Below are 20,495 nucleotides of genomic sequence, written 5' to 3'. Positions count from 1 at the left end.
CAAGGCCCAGGCGCTCTGGCCTCTGTGCGGGGACCGCTCTTCCTGGAGAGAGGAGGAGCCCCGCAGGCAGGCGGCCTCCTCCTCCTCCTCCTCCTCCTCCTGGCAGTCTTTGCAATCAGGGTGCTGCAGGCGCTGATTAAGCAGGGGACGTTACCAGATGTGGAGTCTTATGATCTGACTCAGAACTTAGGAATCCTGATTGCTCAGCACTTTTTTTTTTTAAGATTTTATTTATTAATTCATGAGAGACACAGAGAGGGAGGCAGAGACACAGGCAGAAAGAGAAGCAGGCTCTCCACGGGGAGCTGGGGATCACGCCCTGAGCCCAAGGCAGCCTCAACCACTGAGCCACCGGGCGTCCCCCAACTCAGCACTTTTGACATCAAGGTGAAATGAGCACCACCTCGTCCTGCTGGTGGAAGAGTAATTTAGCGCAGGTTTTCTATATAGTAATCTGACAATATTCCCCCAAACTTAGAAATCATGTGCAACTTTTGACCCAGTGCACAGCCTCATAGACAGGTAGATATGCATCAGAGTAACACGATAGTAAAAAAGAAAGAAAGAAAGAAAGAAAGAAAGAAAGAAAGAAAGAAAGAAAGAAAGAAAGAAAGAAAGAAAGAGAAAGAAAAGAAAGAAAGAAGAAAAAAGAGTAACAATGACAGCAACTCTCATTTATGGAGTATGTGTGCCTGGTGTATTTGGACACTCATTCCATGCACTGAAGAGTCCCCACATTATAAGGCAGTACTAGCAGGAGGGTGTTCTTTACACTGCAATGGCAGAAGCCAAAGAAAGGCAATCAGAAAGAACCAGTGGCACCCAAGGCCAAGCTCAGTAAGTTTTGGTTCTGTCATACATTCCCCTGTCTAAAACAAATCAGATGGCTAAGCCTGACATTAATAAGGTGGGAGGAACTGCAAAGTCACAGGGCAAAATGTGTGTCTACACAGGGAAGATCTGAGAACAATTTCTCACACTCATCAGCTGGTTCTTTCCGTTCTCCAGACTCTTTCAGGTTGGAGAAACAGAATTAGAGTTCCCCTAATTCCCCGGAAAATCAAAATAAATGTTTTCTGAGGCAAAATTAGTAAAGCTTTATGAACCTCTAAACAGTAAACATGTATAATATGTCCTGCGAAAGTGCTGTGCTTAGAATTAGGTTGTATTAAACTGGTCTGGGGCCATGAATGTGAAAAACATATCCATTCAACTCCGTATGCTTAATTTCCAGTACAATATCAGCAAGCAGGAATCAACATGTGTTTTAAATGAATGAGACCATGTTAGAAATTCTGTTATGTGTGTGCCTTTTCTTCCTTCCCTATTTGAGGGAAGGACTCTTCTCAACATTTTACCCTTTAGAGGATCCAGCACTGGCTCTTGTAAATTGTAATCGCACATTTATGTGAAGAAAGGATTACATAAGTGAAAAAAAAAAGTATGTGGGAAGAGGTGAACTGCTGTACCTTTTGCTGTTAAGTATTAAAGGCAACCATAGAACCTCAATAGAAAGAGTGTAGCCATAGTTTCAGATGGGAGTTCAAATCCTCCCAAGAATGTTTCTGGGCAAATATTTGCTAAATCTTTGATTTGTGAATTGAGGAAGATGACCACACCTTCCCCACAGGGTTATTGAGAGTATTCGGTGAAACAGGGAGTCCCCCAGCAGATCTTATTTGCCCATACACCCTCTTGACTCCTACCCACAGATATAAGTAGACCATCAGTGAAAGCAAACAGCCTGGCTGGCCTTTGCCAAGGAATCCCACACCTCTCTCTCCATCTATAAATTTCTATAAAAGTAATTACAGTAAAATTTTATGCATCACCACTAATTTATTCTTAACTTGTTCACATATATTAGTTTATGAAACAGCTATTTATTTACAGTGATTTCAATAATTAACAATGAGTTAGGGCAACCAAAAAATAAATTTGTATTAAGTATGATGAACCTGGAATTTTTGTTGACTTTTTGGTTTTTGTGTGTTTTTTTACAGAGCAGTTATGACTTTTAAAATAAATTCTGGGAATGCCTGGGTGGCTCAGTGGTTGAAAATCTGCCTTGGGTCAGGTCATGATCTGCAGGTCCTGGGACCAGTCTCCAGTCCTGCACTGGGCTCCCTGCAGAGAGCCTGCTTCTCCCTCAGCCTTTGTCTCTGCCTCTCTCTTTGTGTCTCTCATGAATGAATAAATAAAATCTTTTTTAAAAATAAAGAATAATAAAATAATAAAATAAAATAAATTCTGAAGTAAAAATGGAAAACAAACCTCTTCATTGTATGGTATAATCTTTCCCTACAAGAAGGCCTTGCAAAAAAATTAATAGCGAAAACTGTGGGGACCCCTGGGGGGCTCAGTCCATTAAGCATCTGACTCTTGGTTTCTGCTCAGGTCATTCTCTCAGGGTCCTGAAGTTGAGCCCCTCATCTGGCTGAGTGCTAAGCATGAAACCTGCGTAAGATCCTCGATCCCTCTCTCTCTACCCCTCCTCTGAAAGATCTCATGGTTTCTCTCTAAAACAAACAAACAAAACCAAAAGATCCCTGCAGATCAGATTATACTTTTACATGTTTTATGTAATGTCTTTTAAACACATTATCTAATTAAAATTTTCTAGCAAGGATTTCACATTCAAGAGTCACAGTAAACATTCTCCAAACAGACCAGTTACCACAGCATAATTATATCTATGCATATTATTGTTGATATTTGTTTCCCACAAGAAAATTAATCACACAATATATGAATTACATATAATGGAAATGAATCATATATATATGATTTATTAAAATTAATGTTTATAGACCACAGTGTCATATAAACCTATGAAAAACCATGCTAAAAAAAGAAAAGCCATGATAGTTATTTATATATATATATATATTATATATATATATAATATATATATATTTTTTTCCAAAAATTCAGAGAGTAGTGTAAGCTTTAAACATAATAACAGGGCAGATTTTTATAGCAGAATAACAAATATAGGAATTATTTATAAAAATGATACTGTGTTAAGTGCATATTCTCTTCACTGTTTAACAACATAAAAGCAAGAGGCAAGAAATAAAATGGTATATTTTATGTATGGAAGAAAACTCATACTGTTACCTAATCTAGTAATGAAAAAATAATCTGTTTGATTAAGCATTTACAAGGAATACATCTACATTTTTAGGAGTTTCCTGGTAATTATAAGAACTCTGGTCTTTAGTGGACAAAAGAAAAAAAGAGGAAGACTTCATATATAAGTTTTAAGGTCAGATAGCTTTTAAATCTTTTTTGATTTCTAGTCTTGACAATGTGAATTTTATTTTATTTAGGTCTCACTAGTTCTATAAGGTAAATTACAACTTCATTTTGTCTGAAATTTGGAGAAAAAAACAATAACAAAAGATGTAGGGATTATGAAGTTTAAAATGTGACAGTAATCTTTCATCCAAAAAAGTATTTTCCTACTACCTTCAAGCAAAATCTATTTTATTGTACATATACTCAAGGTTTAGGAAATATTTGTTATTTTAAGCCAATTTACCAAGCCAGAAATGTTTTTAAAATAAGGATTATTAAAAGTATACAAAATTATGGAAAGATTTGAGAAAAAAAAGTGATATAGTGCTACATAGTTGCACAGATGTCCCATAGATAAGAACATATTGTATTTTAACTTTTCACTATCTTCTGGTACACCAATATTTCATAGAAAGAAAATGTTGGGGACCCCTGGGTGGCTCAGCGGTTTAACATCTGCCTTCTGCCCAGTGCGTGATCCTGGAGTCCCAGGATTGAGTTCTGCATCAGGCTCCCTGCATGGAGCCTGCTTCTCCTTCTGCCTGTGTCTCTGCCTCTCTCTCTCTCTCTCTCTCTCTTTCTTTCTCTGTGTGTCTCTCATGAATAAATAAATAAAATCTTTAAAAAATGTTAAATTCTTAACATCCATGTTTGGGAAGTGTTGTTAAGCCTATTGTCTACTAAGCTACTATTTTGTTTATACATTGAAATGTACAAAAGCTCCTCACCCCACCCTCCAAAAAAAAAAAAAGGAAGAAAGGAAGGAGGAAAAGACGGGAAGGAAAGAGAAAGACACAGAAAATGCTCCATATCTGCATAAATACATTCTCTGGACTAGACAGATTTATTCTGTCATTATAGGTCTTACTCCACAATTTCTTCTTTTTTCAAAAATTTTTTTTTAGATTTTAAAATTTATTTATTCATGAGAGAGAGAGAGAGAGAGAGAGAGAGAGAGAGAGAGAGGCAGAGACACAGGAGGAGGGAGAAGCAGGCTCCATGCAGGGAGCCCGACGTGGGACTCCATCCCTGGTCTCCAGGATCACGCCCCGGCTGAAGGCAGCGCTAAACCACTGAGCCACCCAGGCTGCCCCTTACTCCACGGTTTCTGCGCAGGCAGTGGGCTTCAACAAAACCAAGAAAGGACACCTTCACTCCTCTTCATAGTTGAGATTGCTTCTTAATTTCCAGACAATATCTCAGAAGTCTATCAAATGCTGACAAGTCTGCTGGAATAATGCACCAGGAGGTTGCTAGTCAATGTTGGGAGGTCACCAGGATAGCTCTCCAAAACCAGATAGCTCAGACTGTTAGGCATTTTCAACCTTAGTATTTTTACCACCGCTTGCTTGTCACTCTCAGAAGCATAGAAACCTCTAATGACTCAGAGAACCACAGTGAGTGATGAAATTTTCATACAATTTGGGTTTTCTGTTTTTTGCCTTTTTATTTTTTATTTTTTTAAATATTTTATTTATTTATTCATGATAGTTACACAGAGAGAGAGAGAGAGGCAGAGACACAGGCAGAGGGAGAAGCAGGCTCCATGCAAGGAGCCCGACATGGGACTCGATCCCGGGTCTCCAGGATCGCGCCCCGGGCCAAAGGCAGGCGCCAAACCGCTGCGCCACCCAGGGATCCCTGTTTTTTGCCTTTTTAAAGTTTATTCTCTCCACACCCCAGAGAACCCACAGAAGAGAAAGCAGGAGTTGTAGCTACTTTGGGTGTATCGTGTGCACATTATGCCCAGTTCCCCCCAATTATCACATGTATTGTAGTTACTAACACACTTTGGAACCCTATCACTCTACACACATTAGATAATATTCCTCTGTCAATTGCGGCAAATTTGTCACGGTTGTAACCGTGGCTCCTTTTCCAGGACAGTATCGAATACGTGCACATCTGCCCTTGACGCAGATCCTTAACCAGCAGGTGGTCTGCAAGCCCCATCCTACTGGAGTTGTCAGCTCTGAGATTCTCTTCCTGGGGTCCGTAGGGTTTTCTTCATCAGGATCGTGAACGTCTGCCTCTATGGATAGACGGTTGGAAGATCGATTCTTGACAAGGGCATTCACTCCACTCCCATTCTCGGCTTCTTCCTGATTGTCATAGTCGTAGGACCCGCCCCTGCTGCTGGGAACGCCAGAGTCGCCCAAGTCCCCTTCTCCGCACCCGCCCGCGGCGTCTCCCGAGCGACGGAGCAGGTGACACGCTGCAGACGCCCAGCTGGAGCCTCCGCCTCCTCCTTACACACGCCCTCCAGGAGGGGACCCAGGGCATCCGGGAGGCGCGTCTTAGCACCCGACTTCCACCCCGGGGTTCCTGCGCAAGTACGGGGGCGGCCTCCTTGGCTCGCGTCCGAGGCCCGCCTCCCGCTCCGCCCCCCGCTGGCTCGGCCTCGCGGATTCAGGCAGTGATGGCCGCGAGCGGCTTGGTGAGTCCGGTCCTGCTCCCGGTCGCCGCGACTCTGAACCACTAGGCAGGGAGGGAGCGCGGGCTCCCGCGGCCGGATCGCGGCCGGAGATCGTGCACACCCCGCGCGCCAAGGTCCACATTCACCCTTTCCCGCGCTCCGCTCGGCGGCGGGAGCGCGGCCAATCGGCTTCCGCAGTAGCAGAGCAGCCGACCAATGAGAGCAAAGCGACTCGGGATCTCCACGCCCATTGGCCAGAGGCACTGACACTTGCGCGGAAGGCGGAATTCCTGTGGCGGCTGGCAAAGACCCCCCCCTCACCCCCCGCAAAGTCGCGAGTCCTGCGAGTCCTGCTAGGTTTGGGACGAGCTCTTCTTCGGTGAGTTACCCCTTTGGATCTGCAGCTGATTTAGAGTTTAGAGAAAATTCATTGGCAGGGACATGATGCCGAAAAAACTCAGGCTGGGGGGGTGGGGGCAGGAAAAAAAAAAAACCCCATACTGCTGTTTCCTTAAAGGATGGAGGTCTGGCCCTGGCAACTTAGAATAAGATTAAAAAAAAAAAAAAGAACAGAATAAGATGATGCAATGTGCACTTCTTTTGCAGTGCCCAAGGGGAGAGCGGGTTCTAATTTTTAAAACTGATGTGCTTTATAAGACCCAATGTTAATTAACTTCGTGAAAATGTTTCGTAAGAACATCCCCCTGTGTCTGAATGCTGTGTGTGACAAATCATGTCAAGTGTGCTTTCATGAGTGAGCCTCTTTCCAGGATAAAATACTCATTATTCTAAGAGACAAATGAAAAAAATGATGATTATGTTCTCAAGCATGTTCATCATTAAGAGCGCGGAAGCCATCTACATTCACATAGCTTGCTAACTACATTAATGGGACTTATCATACTGTTTTCATCCACATAAATTCACTATCCCAGCAAACTTTTGCCCAGGGACATGAAGATTGCAAATATCTTTGTTGCTTATTCCAATAACTTCCTCAAAGACGCAAACGCTCTTTCATTGAAAACATCAGAGCAGGGATCCCTGGGTGGCGCAGCGGTTTGGCGCCTGCCTTTGGCCCAGGGCGCGATCCTGGAGACCCGGGATCGAATCCCACATCGGGCTCCCAGTGCATGGAGCCTGCTTCTCCCTCTGCCTGTGTCTCTGCCTCTCTCTCTCTCTCTCTCTCTCTCTCTCTCTGTGTGTGAGTATCATAAATAAATAAAAATTAAAAAAAGAAAACAGCAGAGCACAGCTTACATCCCAAACCTTCTTGAAAAATCCTTGCCTGTCGTCCACCAATCCTAAACTGTCACCCAGTGTTTACCCTATCCTAAACAATCCCCCACATTAAAGACCTAACTTAAACCAGAATTCAGAATCTCAATAAATGGCCCAAACTTGCTCTCCCCTTTTGAGACACTACCAGAATTCTGCTCCCCTAGAACCTCAAGAAGCAGTAAGCTTAGCTTTGTCTTATCAACAGATGGTTCTTTTTTTAAAGATGTTATTTATTTATTTATTTATTTATTTATTTATTTATTTATTCAGGACACACACACACACACACACACACAGAGGCAGAGACATAGGCAGAGGGAGAAGCAGGCTCCCCGTGGAGACCCCGCTGAGGGACTCTATGCTGGGAACCCAGGATAAGGCCCTGAGCTGAAGGCAGACGCTCAACCACTGAGCCACCCAGGTGCCCCTCAACAGATGGTGCTGTTGGGATTTCTGGGAGCCAGCATTTGACATCCTTGGAGGCCCCAGCAACATCCTTGGAGGCCCAGCAACTGGCTCCAGTAGTCAGTTTCTGCTGCCACAACTCCAAATCAGCGTTCCTCTGAGTCCCTTGAACTTTCTCTCCGTGCTCACTGAACTCAAAGGTGGGAAAAGTGAATCTGGCATGAAGTTCAGCTCCAGCGTTTTCTGTTGTTGAGTTTCCCCGAGTGCTGAGTTTATTTTGTCCCTGGGAGTAAAGAAACCTTTTAAGGCATCCTTCTGATTACCTGACCAAAACTTGAAAACATCTAAGCTTGGTAAATCCTGCCTCGTTAGCAATGGAACAGTTGGTCTCTCCCCTTGTCAGCTGTGGCTGTACTTGGTAGGAGAAAAGATCACGGGGAGGCAGGCGTCTGCCTCTTAGAGGGCCAGGGGCGGGGTGGGGGGGCACGGAGTCTTGGGGGAGGACCGAGGCCCCCCAGGCCTGCTCCGCGGGCGCCCAAAAAGCAGGGGCGGGGCTGCTGGAAGCCGCAAGGGTTGTGAAAGTGGAAGCCGCCCGACGGCTGGCGTGGAGATCTTCCCGAACCTCAGCGGGGCCTCCCCCCTCGGGACCAGCCTCCCGGGAGAGCGCAGCTGCCTCGGCGGCTTCCCAAAGGCGCGGACCCGCGCTGGGCGCTGGATTCAAGTCCCGGGTGCTGGGCTGCGGAGGTGCTGCGGGCCCTGGAGCAGCGGGTGAGCGCGGGGCCTGCGGGGCTGGGCGGGGGCGCGTGGGGCCCTAGCAGGAGGCCTGGGGTCAGCCGGGGATCTGGCTCTGTCCCTCCCACGTGCTCCCCAGTGGAGGGAGAGAAGAGGGAGAAGGGGGAGAGGAAGGGGCAGAAGGAGAGCTGGAAGGAGGAGAGAGAAAGGGAGGGTGGGGAGATGGGGGGAGGGGAAGAGCCAGAAGGAGGAGAGAGGGAGAGCCAGAAGGAGGAGAGAGAAGGGGTTGGGGGAAGGGGAAAGGCCAGAAGGAGGAGAGAGAAGGGGATGGGGGAAGGTGAAAGGCCAGAAGGAGGAGAGAGAAGGGGAGGGTGGGGAGAAGGGGGGAAGAGGAGAGAGAGCCAGAAGGAGGAGAGAGAAGGGGAGGGTGAGGAGGGGAGAGCAGAGAGGATGAGGAAGGGTGGAGAGAGAGAGGTGAGTGTGGGAGGAATTCTATGGAGAGCCCCAGGTAGGCAGGAAATGGATGGAGGACAGGTATGTACTTACCTGCTCACTGAAGATGGGTGGGGGGGGCGGGGGGGGCAAGTGGTTTAGCAGAACCTTCTCCAACCCTAAGAGGAGGCTGGAACCAGATGGCTAGTTGAGGACACTTCATATCTGCCTTAACGTGACTCACACTGGATACTAGAAATGATGTTATGTGTGTGTGTGTGTGTGTGTGTGTGTGTGTGTGTAATGGTGGGATGTTTTCTTAATCTCTTGCCCCTTGCCACTGTGAATGCTCAAGTTTATCCCAGTGTAGTGCAAGATCCACATTTCTTTCCATCCCCTTCGTTTCCCTTTTCTGACCCTGAGTCGCTTGGGTCCTCTCTCAAAGTCCCTAAGATTGGGTCGTCATCCAGGGACACACTAAAACCCCAGAATCTCTTAGTTGTTGGGCAGTTAGTTCTTGCCCTCAAGGATCTTATAACACAGCCCAATGATATGTATCGATTTTTATTTCCCTAGGTCCTCCACTGTTTGAAAAGTATCCCTGTGGTAAGTATATTGTTATTCATACTAATAATAGTAGTAATATTTACTGGTATGTGAATCAACCTGTGATGTGCCAAGCAGTGTTCTAAAGGCTTTTCTTTTCTTTTTTTCCATTTCATTTTTTTAAATAATAAATTTATTTTTCATTGGTGTTCAATTTGCCAACATAGAGAATAACACCCAGTGCTCATCCCGTCAAGTGCCCCCCTCAGTGCCCGTCACCCATTCACCCCCACCCCCCGCCCTCCTCCCCTTCCACCACCCCTTGTTCATTTCCCAGAGTTAGGAGTCTTTATGTTCTGTCTCCCTTTCTGATATTTCCTACCCATTTCTTCTCCCTTCCCTTCTGTTCCCTTTCACTATTATTTATATTCCCCAAATGAATGAGAACATACACTGTTTGTCCTTCTCCGATTGACTTACTTCACTCAGCATAATACCCTCCAGTTCCATCCACGTTGAAGCAAATGGTGGGTATTTGTCATTTCTAATGGCTGAGGAATATCCCATTGTATACATAGACCACATCTTCTTTATCCATTCATCTTTTGATGGACACCGAGGCTCCTTCCACAGTTTGGCTATTGTGGACATTGCTGCTAGAAACATCGGGGTGCAGGTGTCCCGGCGTTTCATTGCATCTGTATCTTTGGGGTAAATCCCCAGCAGTGCAATTGCTGGGTGGTAGGGCAGATCTATTTTTAACTCTTTGAGGAACCTCCACACAGTTTTCCAGAGTGGCTGCACCAGTTCACATTCCCACCAACAGTGTAAGAGGGTTCCCTTTTCTCCACATCCTCTCCAACATTTGTTGTTTCCTGCCTTGTTCATTTTCCCCATTCTCACTGGTGTGAGGTGGTATCTCATTGTGGTTTTGATTTGTATTTCCCTGATGGCAAGTGATGCAGAGCATTTTCTCTAAAGGCTTTTCATGCATTGTATTTTTTAATCTTCACAACAAGGATGGCAGGTTCCATCTCCTCCCATCTTAGAGGTGTGGACAATGAGATAGACAGCAGCCAATTAACATGCCCAAGTTCAAGCAACTCGTCAATGGTTTGAACCCAAGTGGTCTTATAAAAACTCACATGGAGGCAGTACCTTCAGATTCTTTACCTCATTTTACAAACAGGAGAGTTAGGCTTAAAGGCCCTAGATTTTCCTGGGTAGCTATTACCAGTAAAGAATGAAGCCACAGGGGCACCTGGGTGGCTCAGTGGTTGAACATCTGCCCTTGGCTCTGGTCGTGGTCCTGGGATCGAGTCCTGCATGAGGCTCCCCTCAGGGAGCCTGCTTCTCCCTCTGCCTATATCTCTGCCTCTCTCCCTGTGTCTCTCATGAATAATTAAGTAAAGCTTTAAAAAAATGAAGCCACAGCTCCTGCTCCACAATGAAATGGTTAGGAGAATAGTCAAGTGTTTAGAGAACTTGTACTGGCAAGAAACAGATGGGCCAGAGCGCAAGTTAAACAGCAACACAAAGCAGCAGCCCAGGAGGTGAACATTCTGCAGGCACCTCTGTTCTCTTCAATGAATCAGGGCTTTTTCTAGAATAAAAGAAAGTTAAGAGACATAATAATTAAAGACAACTTGTGCACCTCAATTGGATCTTTGTCTGAATACATTAGTATTGTGATTACACAAGAGAAAGTTCTTAATGTGTAAAGCTGGAAAGAGATAATTAGGGATAAAATGTCATGATGCCTCTAAGTGTAATATAATCTAGGAAAATCAAGAGATGGTGCAAATTTATCAGAAAATGAATAATCATCAATTCTTTTATTTTTTTAATTTTTATTTTTTATTTATTTATGATAATCACACACACAGAGAGAGAGAGAGGCAGAGACACAGGCAGAGGGAGAAGCAGGCTCCATGCACCGGGAGCCCGACGTGGGATTCGATCCCGGGTCTCCACGATCGCGCTCTGGGCCAAAGGCAGGCGCTAAACCGCTGCGCCACCCAGGGATACCGAATAATCATCAATTCTATGTGATAGGCATTTGGAGATTTATTATACTGTTCTCTTTTTTAAAATTTTGTTCCTATTTGAAAATGTTCATAATCAAAAGTGTACTCTGTGGAGCTTTGTGATCTTGAGTAAATAGTTTAATCTCTCTGGATGCTCAAGTTTTTAATTAGTAAAATAGGCATATTATGAGTTCCACACAGAGTTGGAGGAATTCAATGACATAATTTATATAAAAATGCACTTAGGATAATGCACATGTAAATCATGTGCATACTCCATTTGTTCATGGGATCTTTACAAATGTGTCTTTATTGAGAGCTCACCACATGCCAGGCGTCGTGGTACATGTTGGGATACTGAAAATAGAAACCTGCTGTCCTCTATGGCTTTTGTTCTACTTATGATGAATGAAGATTTTGCTGTTTTACTTTACATAGTTCATTCTTTTCCGAGGAGACATCAGAGGAAAGGCAAAAGAAAAATACCCCTTTAAACAACAACAACAACAAAAACCAAGCAGCAACTAAACTTCCTGACTATCTTCCCAGGCACACCCTCCTTCCAAGATTATTTTGTCTTTATGGTTCTTTCCCCATCCCTTTCCTTGTAACCTTACCACCCCTGTGGTGTCGCCACCTGAAATGAGGGCCAGATTTTAACATCTAGTGTAAGTAGAACACACTTGAATTCTCAAACTACAAACCCACCTGTGGGACATTTATACCTACCTTTTTTTTTTAAGATATTTATTTATTTATTTATTTATTTATTTATTTATTTATTTGAGACACAGAGAGAGAGGGGGGGGCAGAGACACAGGCAGAGGAAAAAGCAGGCCCCTGCGGGGAGCCCAGTGTGGGACTCGATTCCAGGACCCTGGGATCACGGGACCACAACCTGAGCCAAAGGCAGACACTCAACCACTGAGCCCCCAGGTATCTCTATACCTGCATTTGAATTCCATCTCTGCCACATGGCTCTGGCCTTGAGGGTCACCTGCCTTCTCTGAGTTAGTATTTTCTTCACCTGCAAAAAGCAAATATATCAGCTTTGCATGGTATCTGGGAGAATCGGCATCTGGAAATGATTTCTGTAAAGTTATTTAGTATAGTACCTGACACACAGTGTTCTAGGAAAGGGAGCTTTTATCGTCAAGGTGATTGTTGTTGTTGGATGAACTGCCTACTTGCCGAGTTAACATCTCTGAAGAGACACTGGAGCCGAAGGGGATGGGTGGGATGTGGGGTCCCTGTCAATGTTATCCTCTGTACAATTAACATAGCTATGAAAATACTACTCTAACCTGAACCTTTCTGAAATTAGTGTTTCAGCTGAACTGTCTACTCATCTTCAAGTCATCATGAGCCCTAAGAAGCGCAGATCACAGAGGATCGCATTTGATGAGAAGAGTAATATGAAGATTGAGCACTATTTTCCTCAGGTATGTTTGTAAATACTGTTGATGGAATGTACCGATATGACACATAGCTTTCCTTGACACTGGGTGTCCTAGTGCTTCCTGCTGAGAAACTACTTCCTTGTAGGTTGAGGATATTACGTTAAAATCTTTCTCATCTGCTTTATTCTTTTAGTTTTAATACAAACTTGGCCGTATCAAAACAGCCTTCAGGTAGAAATGGATCATAATACTTCTTGAACAACAACAACAACCAAAATTTACTATAATTATTACAGTCAACTACAGAATGAAAAAATTCATACTATTTCATAGCATGAAAATATATACTGCTCCAAATATGGATAATCTATTTGATCACAATAGTAACCTACATTTCTATTGTGCTTTCTAGTTTCTAAAACACATTTTAAAATAATAATCTTGGGCAGCCCAGGTGGCTCAGCAGTTTAGCGCCACCTTCAGCCCAGGATGTGATCCTGAGATCTGGGATCGAGTCCCACATCAGGCTCCCTGCATGAAGCCTGCTTCTCCCTCTACCTATGTCTCTGCCTCTCTCTCTCTCTCTCTCTCTCTCTCTCTCTCTCTCTCTCTCTCTCTCCCTGTGTCTCTCATGAATAAATAAATAAAATCTTTAAAAAATAAAATAATAATCTTTACCATAAACTTTGTAGGCAAGGAGGGAGAGTTTTATTTTCCTCAATTCATTTATGAGGAGAGAGAAATGACTTCTTGCTGGAGATGGAAGTGGTGGGAAGCCTTGCACTTATATTTACTGACATTAAGTCAGGGCTCTTTGTAATAATGGGGCTCTGTTATCATAGCAAACTGTCATAGTCTTTCCTGAATCTGAAATGCTCGTTGGATTTATCAAGAAGTGTGAGAATTTTGAGAATTTGAGGATGCACCATAAAAGCTTTCATTTGATTTCTTTCATCTGGTTGTAACTTGGATATCCAGGTATCTAGGAAAGCCAAGACAAGCCTTGTTATACTTTCTTTGTCCTACATCGTAACAAGCCAGATAATAAACTTGTACTAACCAATTCCCTTTTTGAAAATGTATCTGCCCATGAATCTTTTGAATAATTGGAAATCTATTACAGTGTTCCAACAGGACCTGTGACAGGGATGTTTTTGACAACACTGGGCTGAAGAGATGCTCTTTGAGGGTTTGTTATGTTATGCCCAGAGTAAACTTATATTATCTTCGGTTCCTTTTTTTTTTATCCAGAGTGTTAGTACCATCATAAAGAAGGAAAATAGGGATCCCTGGGTGGCGCAGCGGTTTGGCGCCTGCCTTTGGCCCAGGGTGCGATCCTGGAGACCCGGGATCGAATCCCACGTCGGGCTCCCGGTGCATGGAGCCTGCTTCTCCCTCTGCCTGTGTCTCTGCCCCTCTCTCTCTGTGACTATCATAAATAAATAAATAAAATAAAAAAAAAAATTTAAAAAAAAAAAAAAAAAAAAAGAAGGAAAATAAAAATTAATCTGTTAATGTACTGGTCATCATGCTAGGTATTGTTACACATGACATTACACCCAATCTTTGCAACAATCCTGCCTTATTTCCCTTACCAGCAAGTGACATTGCCACCATATGAACTCATATTGTTGACACCTGTGCCATGATGACCATGATTTGGGGAAGATGCTTCACTTAGGTGTAGAAATCAAATGCTCTTAATTGGGGGGGGGGGATTTCTGCTATTTGATGAATCCTCCTTGTGTAAGGTTGTATTCATAATTTTAAAACATTTCACATTTATTTTTAGGTCAATAAAAACCAAGAGAATAATTCCAATACTCCTCAAATGAAGATGGGCTCTAAAAGAGATCCAAAAGATATAACTAACACCCAGGCTCAAGGACTCAAAGACCAGACTGTGCCCCCAAATAAGACAATTTACATCACCTTGGATGTAAGCCACAGGAAACACGTGCTCACGCATACTGGAGGGGATAGCTTATATGGAGCACTCAACACCCTAGAGGCTGTCAAAAAGGAGATAAAAACTCAGCAAGGCAAAGAAATGCTAGTGCTTGGCACGGAAGGCATTGAAGGATACATAAATCTTGGAATGCCCCTCAGTTGCTTTCCTGAAAGCTGTCGTGTGCTAATCACATTTTCCCAGAGTAAAAGTAGGCAGAGAGAAGGGAGTCTGGTATCTGGCCGGCATGGCAAGGTATCCCCTGATTGTGTCAAATTTTATATTCACGCGATTGGGAAGAGCAAGAAGAGGCTCATTAAGTGCAGGCAACTTCACAAAGAAGGGTGCAAACTCTGCGTCTACGCTTTCAAAGGAGAAACCATCAAGGACGCTGTGTGCAAGGATGGCAGGTTTCTCTCCTTTCTGGAGAAAGAAGACTGGAAACTAATCAAGAACCTGGACTCCATTCTAGAAAGCACACAGACCGTTGACAACCTAGAGGGCGAGCTCTTTGAGGTGGAAGTTGAGAAAAGAACAGGCTCCGAAGCAGGAGCCGCTCAGAATTTGGAGTCCGAGGAAAGAAACATTTGCGTGGTGAGAGAAGAAATTGTGGCTCAATACCCCAGTCTGAAGAAAGAAAGTGAAAGAGTCAGAGAAAACTTCAAGAAAGAGTTGGAACATAAAAAGAGCAAAGTGTCCTTATTTAAACTGCATAAGGTAAAGTTTGGGAAACTGACAAAAAACTCTACCCCGGTTAAAATGCACAAGCTTCTTTCCCATCTGAGTGATTCCGTGGGGTACCTGACATGGAACAACAATGGAAATAGGGGTTCTGCTACCTGCTTTGTTTTTAGTAAGTTGTTCATTTTAACTTGTCGGCACGTGATAAATGACATCGTGGGCGAAGGAATTGACCCCAGTAGGTGGGCAGACATAATTAGTCAGTGCGTAAGGGTGACATTTAGTTATGAAGAGCCCCCCGAGAAAGAAGAGAACTGCTTCTTCATTGAGCCCTTGTTTGAGGTATCTGATGCAACTCTTGATTATGCCGTTCTGAAACTGAAGGCAAATGAACAACAAGTGCCTTTGGGACTCTATCATAGGGTTGCACCTGCACCGCATAGTGGCCTGATATATATCATCGGCCATCCGTATGGAGAGGCAAAGTCTAGTGACGCTTGTACTGTGATCCCTCTGGATCAGCGAGTAGGGAAATTTCAGGACCGTCTTCAGGCTGGAGAGGGAGAAGGCCGCGATTATGGTATGCAATATATCCATATGTACACCCAAAGAAGCTTCCAGGACATAGCTCAAAATCCGGAGGTGATTACCTATGACACCTCTTTTTACTTTGGGGCTTCTGGCTCCCCGGTGTTCGATGCAAAAGGTTCACTGGTGGCCATGCACACCGCTGGCTTTACTTCTAATTGCCAGACTGGGTTATCTCACATTGTTGAGTTTGGCTGTACTATGGACCACATCCTTTTTGATATGAAGCAAAAACACAGACAGTGGTTTATAGAAGAATGTATAAGTCAGGAAGATGTGGAAATGATGAGTGTTGAGGATTGAGGATAGTGAGAATTCAGTGTGTTTACACACTTGAAGGGGATTACCCACAGCGTTGTTATTCCATAGGCAGTGGGGATCATTTCCTAAATTGTAAAATGGTTAATTTCATTTAAAAAATTACTGTTGTGGAGCACTTACTATGCACCATTGCTCAAAACACATGAAAACTATAATCCTAACAAGTGAACTGTTACCCCTATTTTAAAGTTGAGCAATGGGAAGAGCGATGGGATTACGACACTAGCACTAGTGTCACCGTTGTGTGTGGGTTTTTTCCCCCCATCTTCTGTGGCTTCCCCTAAGTTCAGTTGCTTGAAGGCAAGATGTAACATTTGTTCATCTCAGTGTCTGGAAGGTGGAAAGTAAGTGCTTAGGAAACATGTGGGTCAATCAGTAGCACCACTCAGGGCTGCTGTTAGTCTTAACTGAGGAACTAAATGCTTGGTTAGAAATAATCTTACAGGGATGCCTGGGTGCCTCAGCAGTTGAGCATCTGCCTTTGGCCCAGGGCGTGATCCCAGGATCGAGTCCCTGCAAGGAGGGAGCCTGCTTCTCCCTCTGCCTGTGTCTTTGCCTCTCTATGTGTGTCTCTCATGAATAAATAGATAAAATTTTTTAAAAATAAATCTTACGCAAAATCTTTAGCATTTCCAAAATCCTCATATTCCTAAAACTCAGGACATATGTGTTCTAAAATTCAGAGGGTAACATTGCTCTTCCTGTATTTATAGGCTATTAGGGCAAAGAGAATATCTTAAAGATCATAGGATTATGATCTTATGTCCTTATTTTTTACCTTTTTTGTCCTAGGATTGCGTGCAGCACAGCACATTACATTTACTTGTTATGCCTCCTGAGGCTCCTCTTGCCTGTTGAAGTTTCTCAGACTTTGACTAGATGACTTTGACAGTTAGGAAGAGACCTGGTCAGGTCCTTCTGTAGGAATTTGTCTGATAACTAGATGGGGTTGTGGGGTTTGGAGAGTAAAGCCAGGGGGCAAAGTGCCTTCTCACCATATCATTTCAACGGCACATATTATCCACACGATTCATGACTTGGCGTTGGCTTTGAAATGCTGGCCAAAGTGGTGTTGATCTCTGCAGTAAAGTTGCTCTTTCTCCATCCTTTCTATTATGTACTCATTGGAAGGAAGTTTTATGCACAACCCACACCTAAGGAGTGGGGAGTTGTGTTCCCCTTCCTTATGTCGGAAACTCCTGTGGTATCTACACATTCTATATGGAGTCCTTCTGCATGGGAGATTTGCCTCTTCTCACCCACTTATTTGTACCATATGGACTCATAGATCTACCTGAGTTGTAATCCAATACTACCTTATTGTGTTGGCCAAATTGTTCCAGCTTTGGTCATTGGGAGCCCTTGGGTGGGTTCTTGTGCCCCCTTTGACATATTCCTATTGGAGTGTTGTTTGTCTCCTAGTTTTTTGAGCACTTTTTAGTTGCAGTCCTACAGGATGCTCCAGGCTCCTCCTATATATTTCCCGCCCCAGCCCTAGAATCAGCCATTTCTCCAAGGAACCCTGGTTACTTTTAATGGAGAAAAGTGTTAGAAACCAAGATCTGGGGGCACCTGGGTGTCTCATTCGGTTGGGCGTCTGCCTTCAGCTCAAGTCATGATCCCAGGGTCCCAGGACTGAGCACCTCCTCAGGCTCCTTCCTCGGGGAGAAGTCTGCTTCTGCCTCTCCCTCTGCTCTTCTCCCCACTTGTGCTCTCTCTCTCTCTCAAATAAATAAAATCTTAAAAAAAAAAAAGATAAGAAACCAAGTCTGGGCACTAGGTATGCTTGTTGCATTTGGGTGTTATTTCTTTTATGCTCACTCAGCAGACAGAGAAAAGAAATATGTGTGTGTGTGTGTGTGTGTGTGTGTGTGTGTATTAACTCATGTACAGTCATCCTCCCCAGTACAGTCTTGGCTTTGCTTTCTGGGGCTTCAGTTGCCTGTCTGTGGTCAAATGCAGTCCGGAAGCAGATGATCTTCCTTCTGACTTATTGCCAGAAGGTCAATGGCAGCCTAACACTGAGTCACAGTGCCTATGTCATCCGCCTCACTTCATCCTATCAGGGAGGCATGTTACCATCTCACATCATCATAACAAAAAGAAGACTATATGGTACAGTAAGGTATTTTGAGAGAGGGAGAGGGGGGCATTTACATAATTTTTATTCCAGTACATTGTTATAGTTGTTCTTATTGTTAATCTCTCACTGTGCCTAATTTACAAATTAAACTTTATCACAAGTATGTGCATATAGGAAAAACAGAGCATATATAGGGTTTGGTACCATCTATAGTTTCAGGCATCCCCTAGCGGTCTTGAAACAGATAAAGGGGAGGACTACAGATATATCTAGATAGATACCTATATAGGTATATATGTCTACAAACATTCCTGTATGTAACTATCTATATGATAATAAATTGAACATTCTTACCGATGTCTCCCACTCCAGTCCAGTACCACATGGATCATTTTTGCCTCCGCCGTTGAACTTATCCGTGAACTCCTAGGCCAACAGTGAGAAACATGGCTCCTACCATCTCCCATCCACTTAATTGCTTAATTCAGTATTCATACAAAGCGGCGTCAGAGTTGTTCACCTGCACTGGGGTGGGAAATAACGTTATCAACTACAATACAATGTATGGGTGTCGTCTCTTTTGCCTTTAGTCTTGCAGACTCTCTCCCAGAGTCACTGGGGTCACCATCATGTGAGGAGTTTTGTACATTTACAATGCAGTAGGGTTCTCTTGTCATAGTCTGTCCTCTTTCCTTTCACTTCTCAAACCTAAGTGATATTTAAAATTTGCATACATTGGGGCACCTAGGTGGCTCAGTTGGCTAAGTGACTGACTCTTGATTTTGGCTCAGGTCATAGTGTCCTGGGATCGAGCCCTGCTTTGGCCTCCACACTCAGTGCAGAGTCAGCTTGAGGATCCTCTCCTTCTTCCTCTGCCCCTACCCTTGCTCACAATTTCTCTCTAAAAGTAAATAAATGAATACTTCTTTTTAAATTTGCATGTATCAAGGTTCTCTGCCCATGCTGGGAGTTCAGCAGGCATTAACAAGTGCATGTCATGTCTCCACCATTACAATATTGTATAGAATTGTTTCTCCAGCCTCAGAGTCCCCTGGGTTTCATCTGCTTATCCCTCCCCACCCCCCGTCCTGAGTCCCTGGGGACCAGGGATCCTTTTACTATCTTTGTAGTTTTGCCTTTTCCCAGAATGTCAATGGAGTGGAATCATACAGTATGGAGCCTTTTCGGTTTGACTTCTTTCACTTAGCAATATTTAACTAAGGTTGCTCTGCTTCTTTTGATGGCTTGAGAGCTCACATTTTTTTTGCCACTGAGTAACATTCTGCTGTATGGACACACTGCAGTTTGTGCATTCATTCACCTTTTGGAAGATATCTTACTTGCTTCATTCAGTGCTAAGTGATTGTGAATAAAGCTGCTATAAGCATCTGCATACAAATATTTGTGTGAACCTAGTTCTTGACTCCATTGGGTAAATACCTCACAGTATGATTACTAGACTGTATGGTGAGATTGTTTTTAACTCTGTAAGAATCTGCCAAACTGTCTTCCAGAGTGGCCATGTCATTGTGCCTGCCCAGCAGCAGTGAATGAGGGTTCCTGTCTCTTCACATACTCACTAGTGTTTTGTGTTGTCAGTTTTTTGGATTGTAGGCCTACTAATAGTGTTGGAATGCCTGGTTTTCTTTAGGGGATTAATGGGATTTATTCATGAAATTTGAGCTGCCTTGGATGTGTCTGTACTTACAGTATCAGTCTGGATTCTGTCAGAAGAATAAAGCTACTGAATTATCTTTATAGTACTTGTGGTCTCGGAACTTCTGAAATTAAGAGAGAAGACTAGAAACACAGGGAAATATTAGGCAGGTCTCCCTTATAGGAGGAAATAGATTGATATTTGGGTAACATAACAGAAAAAGTTAAAGATTGTAGTGGCTTGAACTGGTTTCCCAAAAAGCTATGTCCATATAGCAACCACCAGTACCTGTGAACATGGATGTGACTGTTTTGGAAATAGAATCTGCAAGATGTAGTTAAGTTGAAGATCTCTAGGTGAGACCATCCTGGGTTTAGGGTGGTCCCTAAATCCAAAGACTGAGGCCATACCTTTCCTTACCAGGGAAAGGAGAGAAAGGTTTAACACATACTAGAAAGAAGGCCTTGGGGGTGGGGAGAAGAAGAAGAAAAGGAAGATGTGCAGATCTGAAAAGCCCCCAGGTCTGTCCAGTCCCATGATTCCACTAAACCTTGGGACTCTGTCCAGGGTGCTTACTGCAACTACCTTTGGGACAGCTAAAACACAAAAAGTCACATGGTCAACCACAAACTACCACCAACTACTCAAAACCAAAATAAAAGCGTGTTGTGACCTTCC

At 43.6% G+C, this 20,495-nt stretch overlaps 1 protein-coding gene across 2 annotated transcripts; it reads left to right on the top strand.

Annotated features, from left to right (window-relative positions):
* The first annotated feature begins 6,025 nt into the window (after positions 1 to 6,025).
* FAM111A (FAM111 trypsin like peptidase A) lies at positions 6,026 to 19,878 on the top strand. 2 transcript variants are annotated; one of them, XM_055300988.1, is made up of 4 exons: positions 6,026 to 6,095; positions 9,143 to 9,172; positions 12,464 to 12,581; positions 14,332 to 19,878. In XM_055300988.1, the coding sequence occupies exons 3-4, from the start codon at positions 12,501 to 12,503 to the stop codon at positions 16,057 to 16,059; spliced, it is 1,809 nt and encodes a 602-aa protein (XP_055156963.1). In that variant the 5' UTR covers positions 6,026 to 6,095; positions 9,143 to 9,172; positions 12,464 to 12,500; the 3' UTR covers positions 16,060 to 19,878. The 2 variants fall into 2 exon arrangements, with proteins under 2 accessions (XP_055156963.1, XP_055156964.1); XM_055300989.1 differs by lacking the exon at positions 6,026 to 6,095 and adding an exon at positions 8,060 to 8,170.
* The last annotated feature ends 617 nt before the right edge of the window (positions 19,879 to 20,495 follow it).

Source organism: Nyctereutes procyonoides, unplaced genomic scaffold, assembly GCF_905146905.1.
Source record: "Nyctereutes procyonoides isolate TBG_1078 unplaced genomic scaffold, NYPRO_anot_genome, whole genome shotgun sequence".
Classification (NCBI taxonomy): domain Eukaryota; kingdom Metazoa; phylum Chordata; class Mammalia; order Carnivora; family Canidae; genus Nyctereutes; species Nyctereutes procyonoides.
The sequence above is the reverse complement of the archived record's forward strand: the minus strand, read 5'-3'. Positions and strand labels throughout refer to the sequence as shown.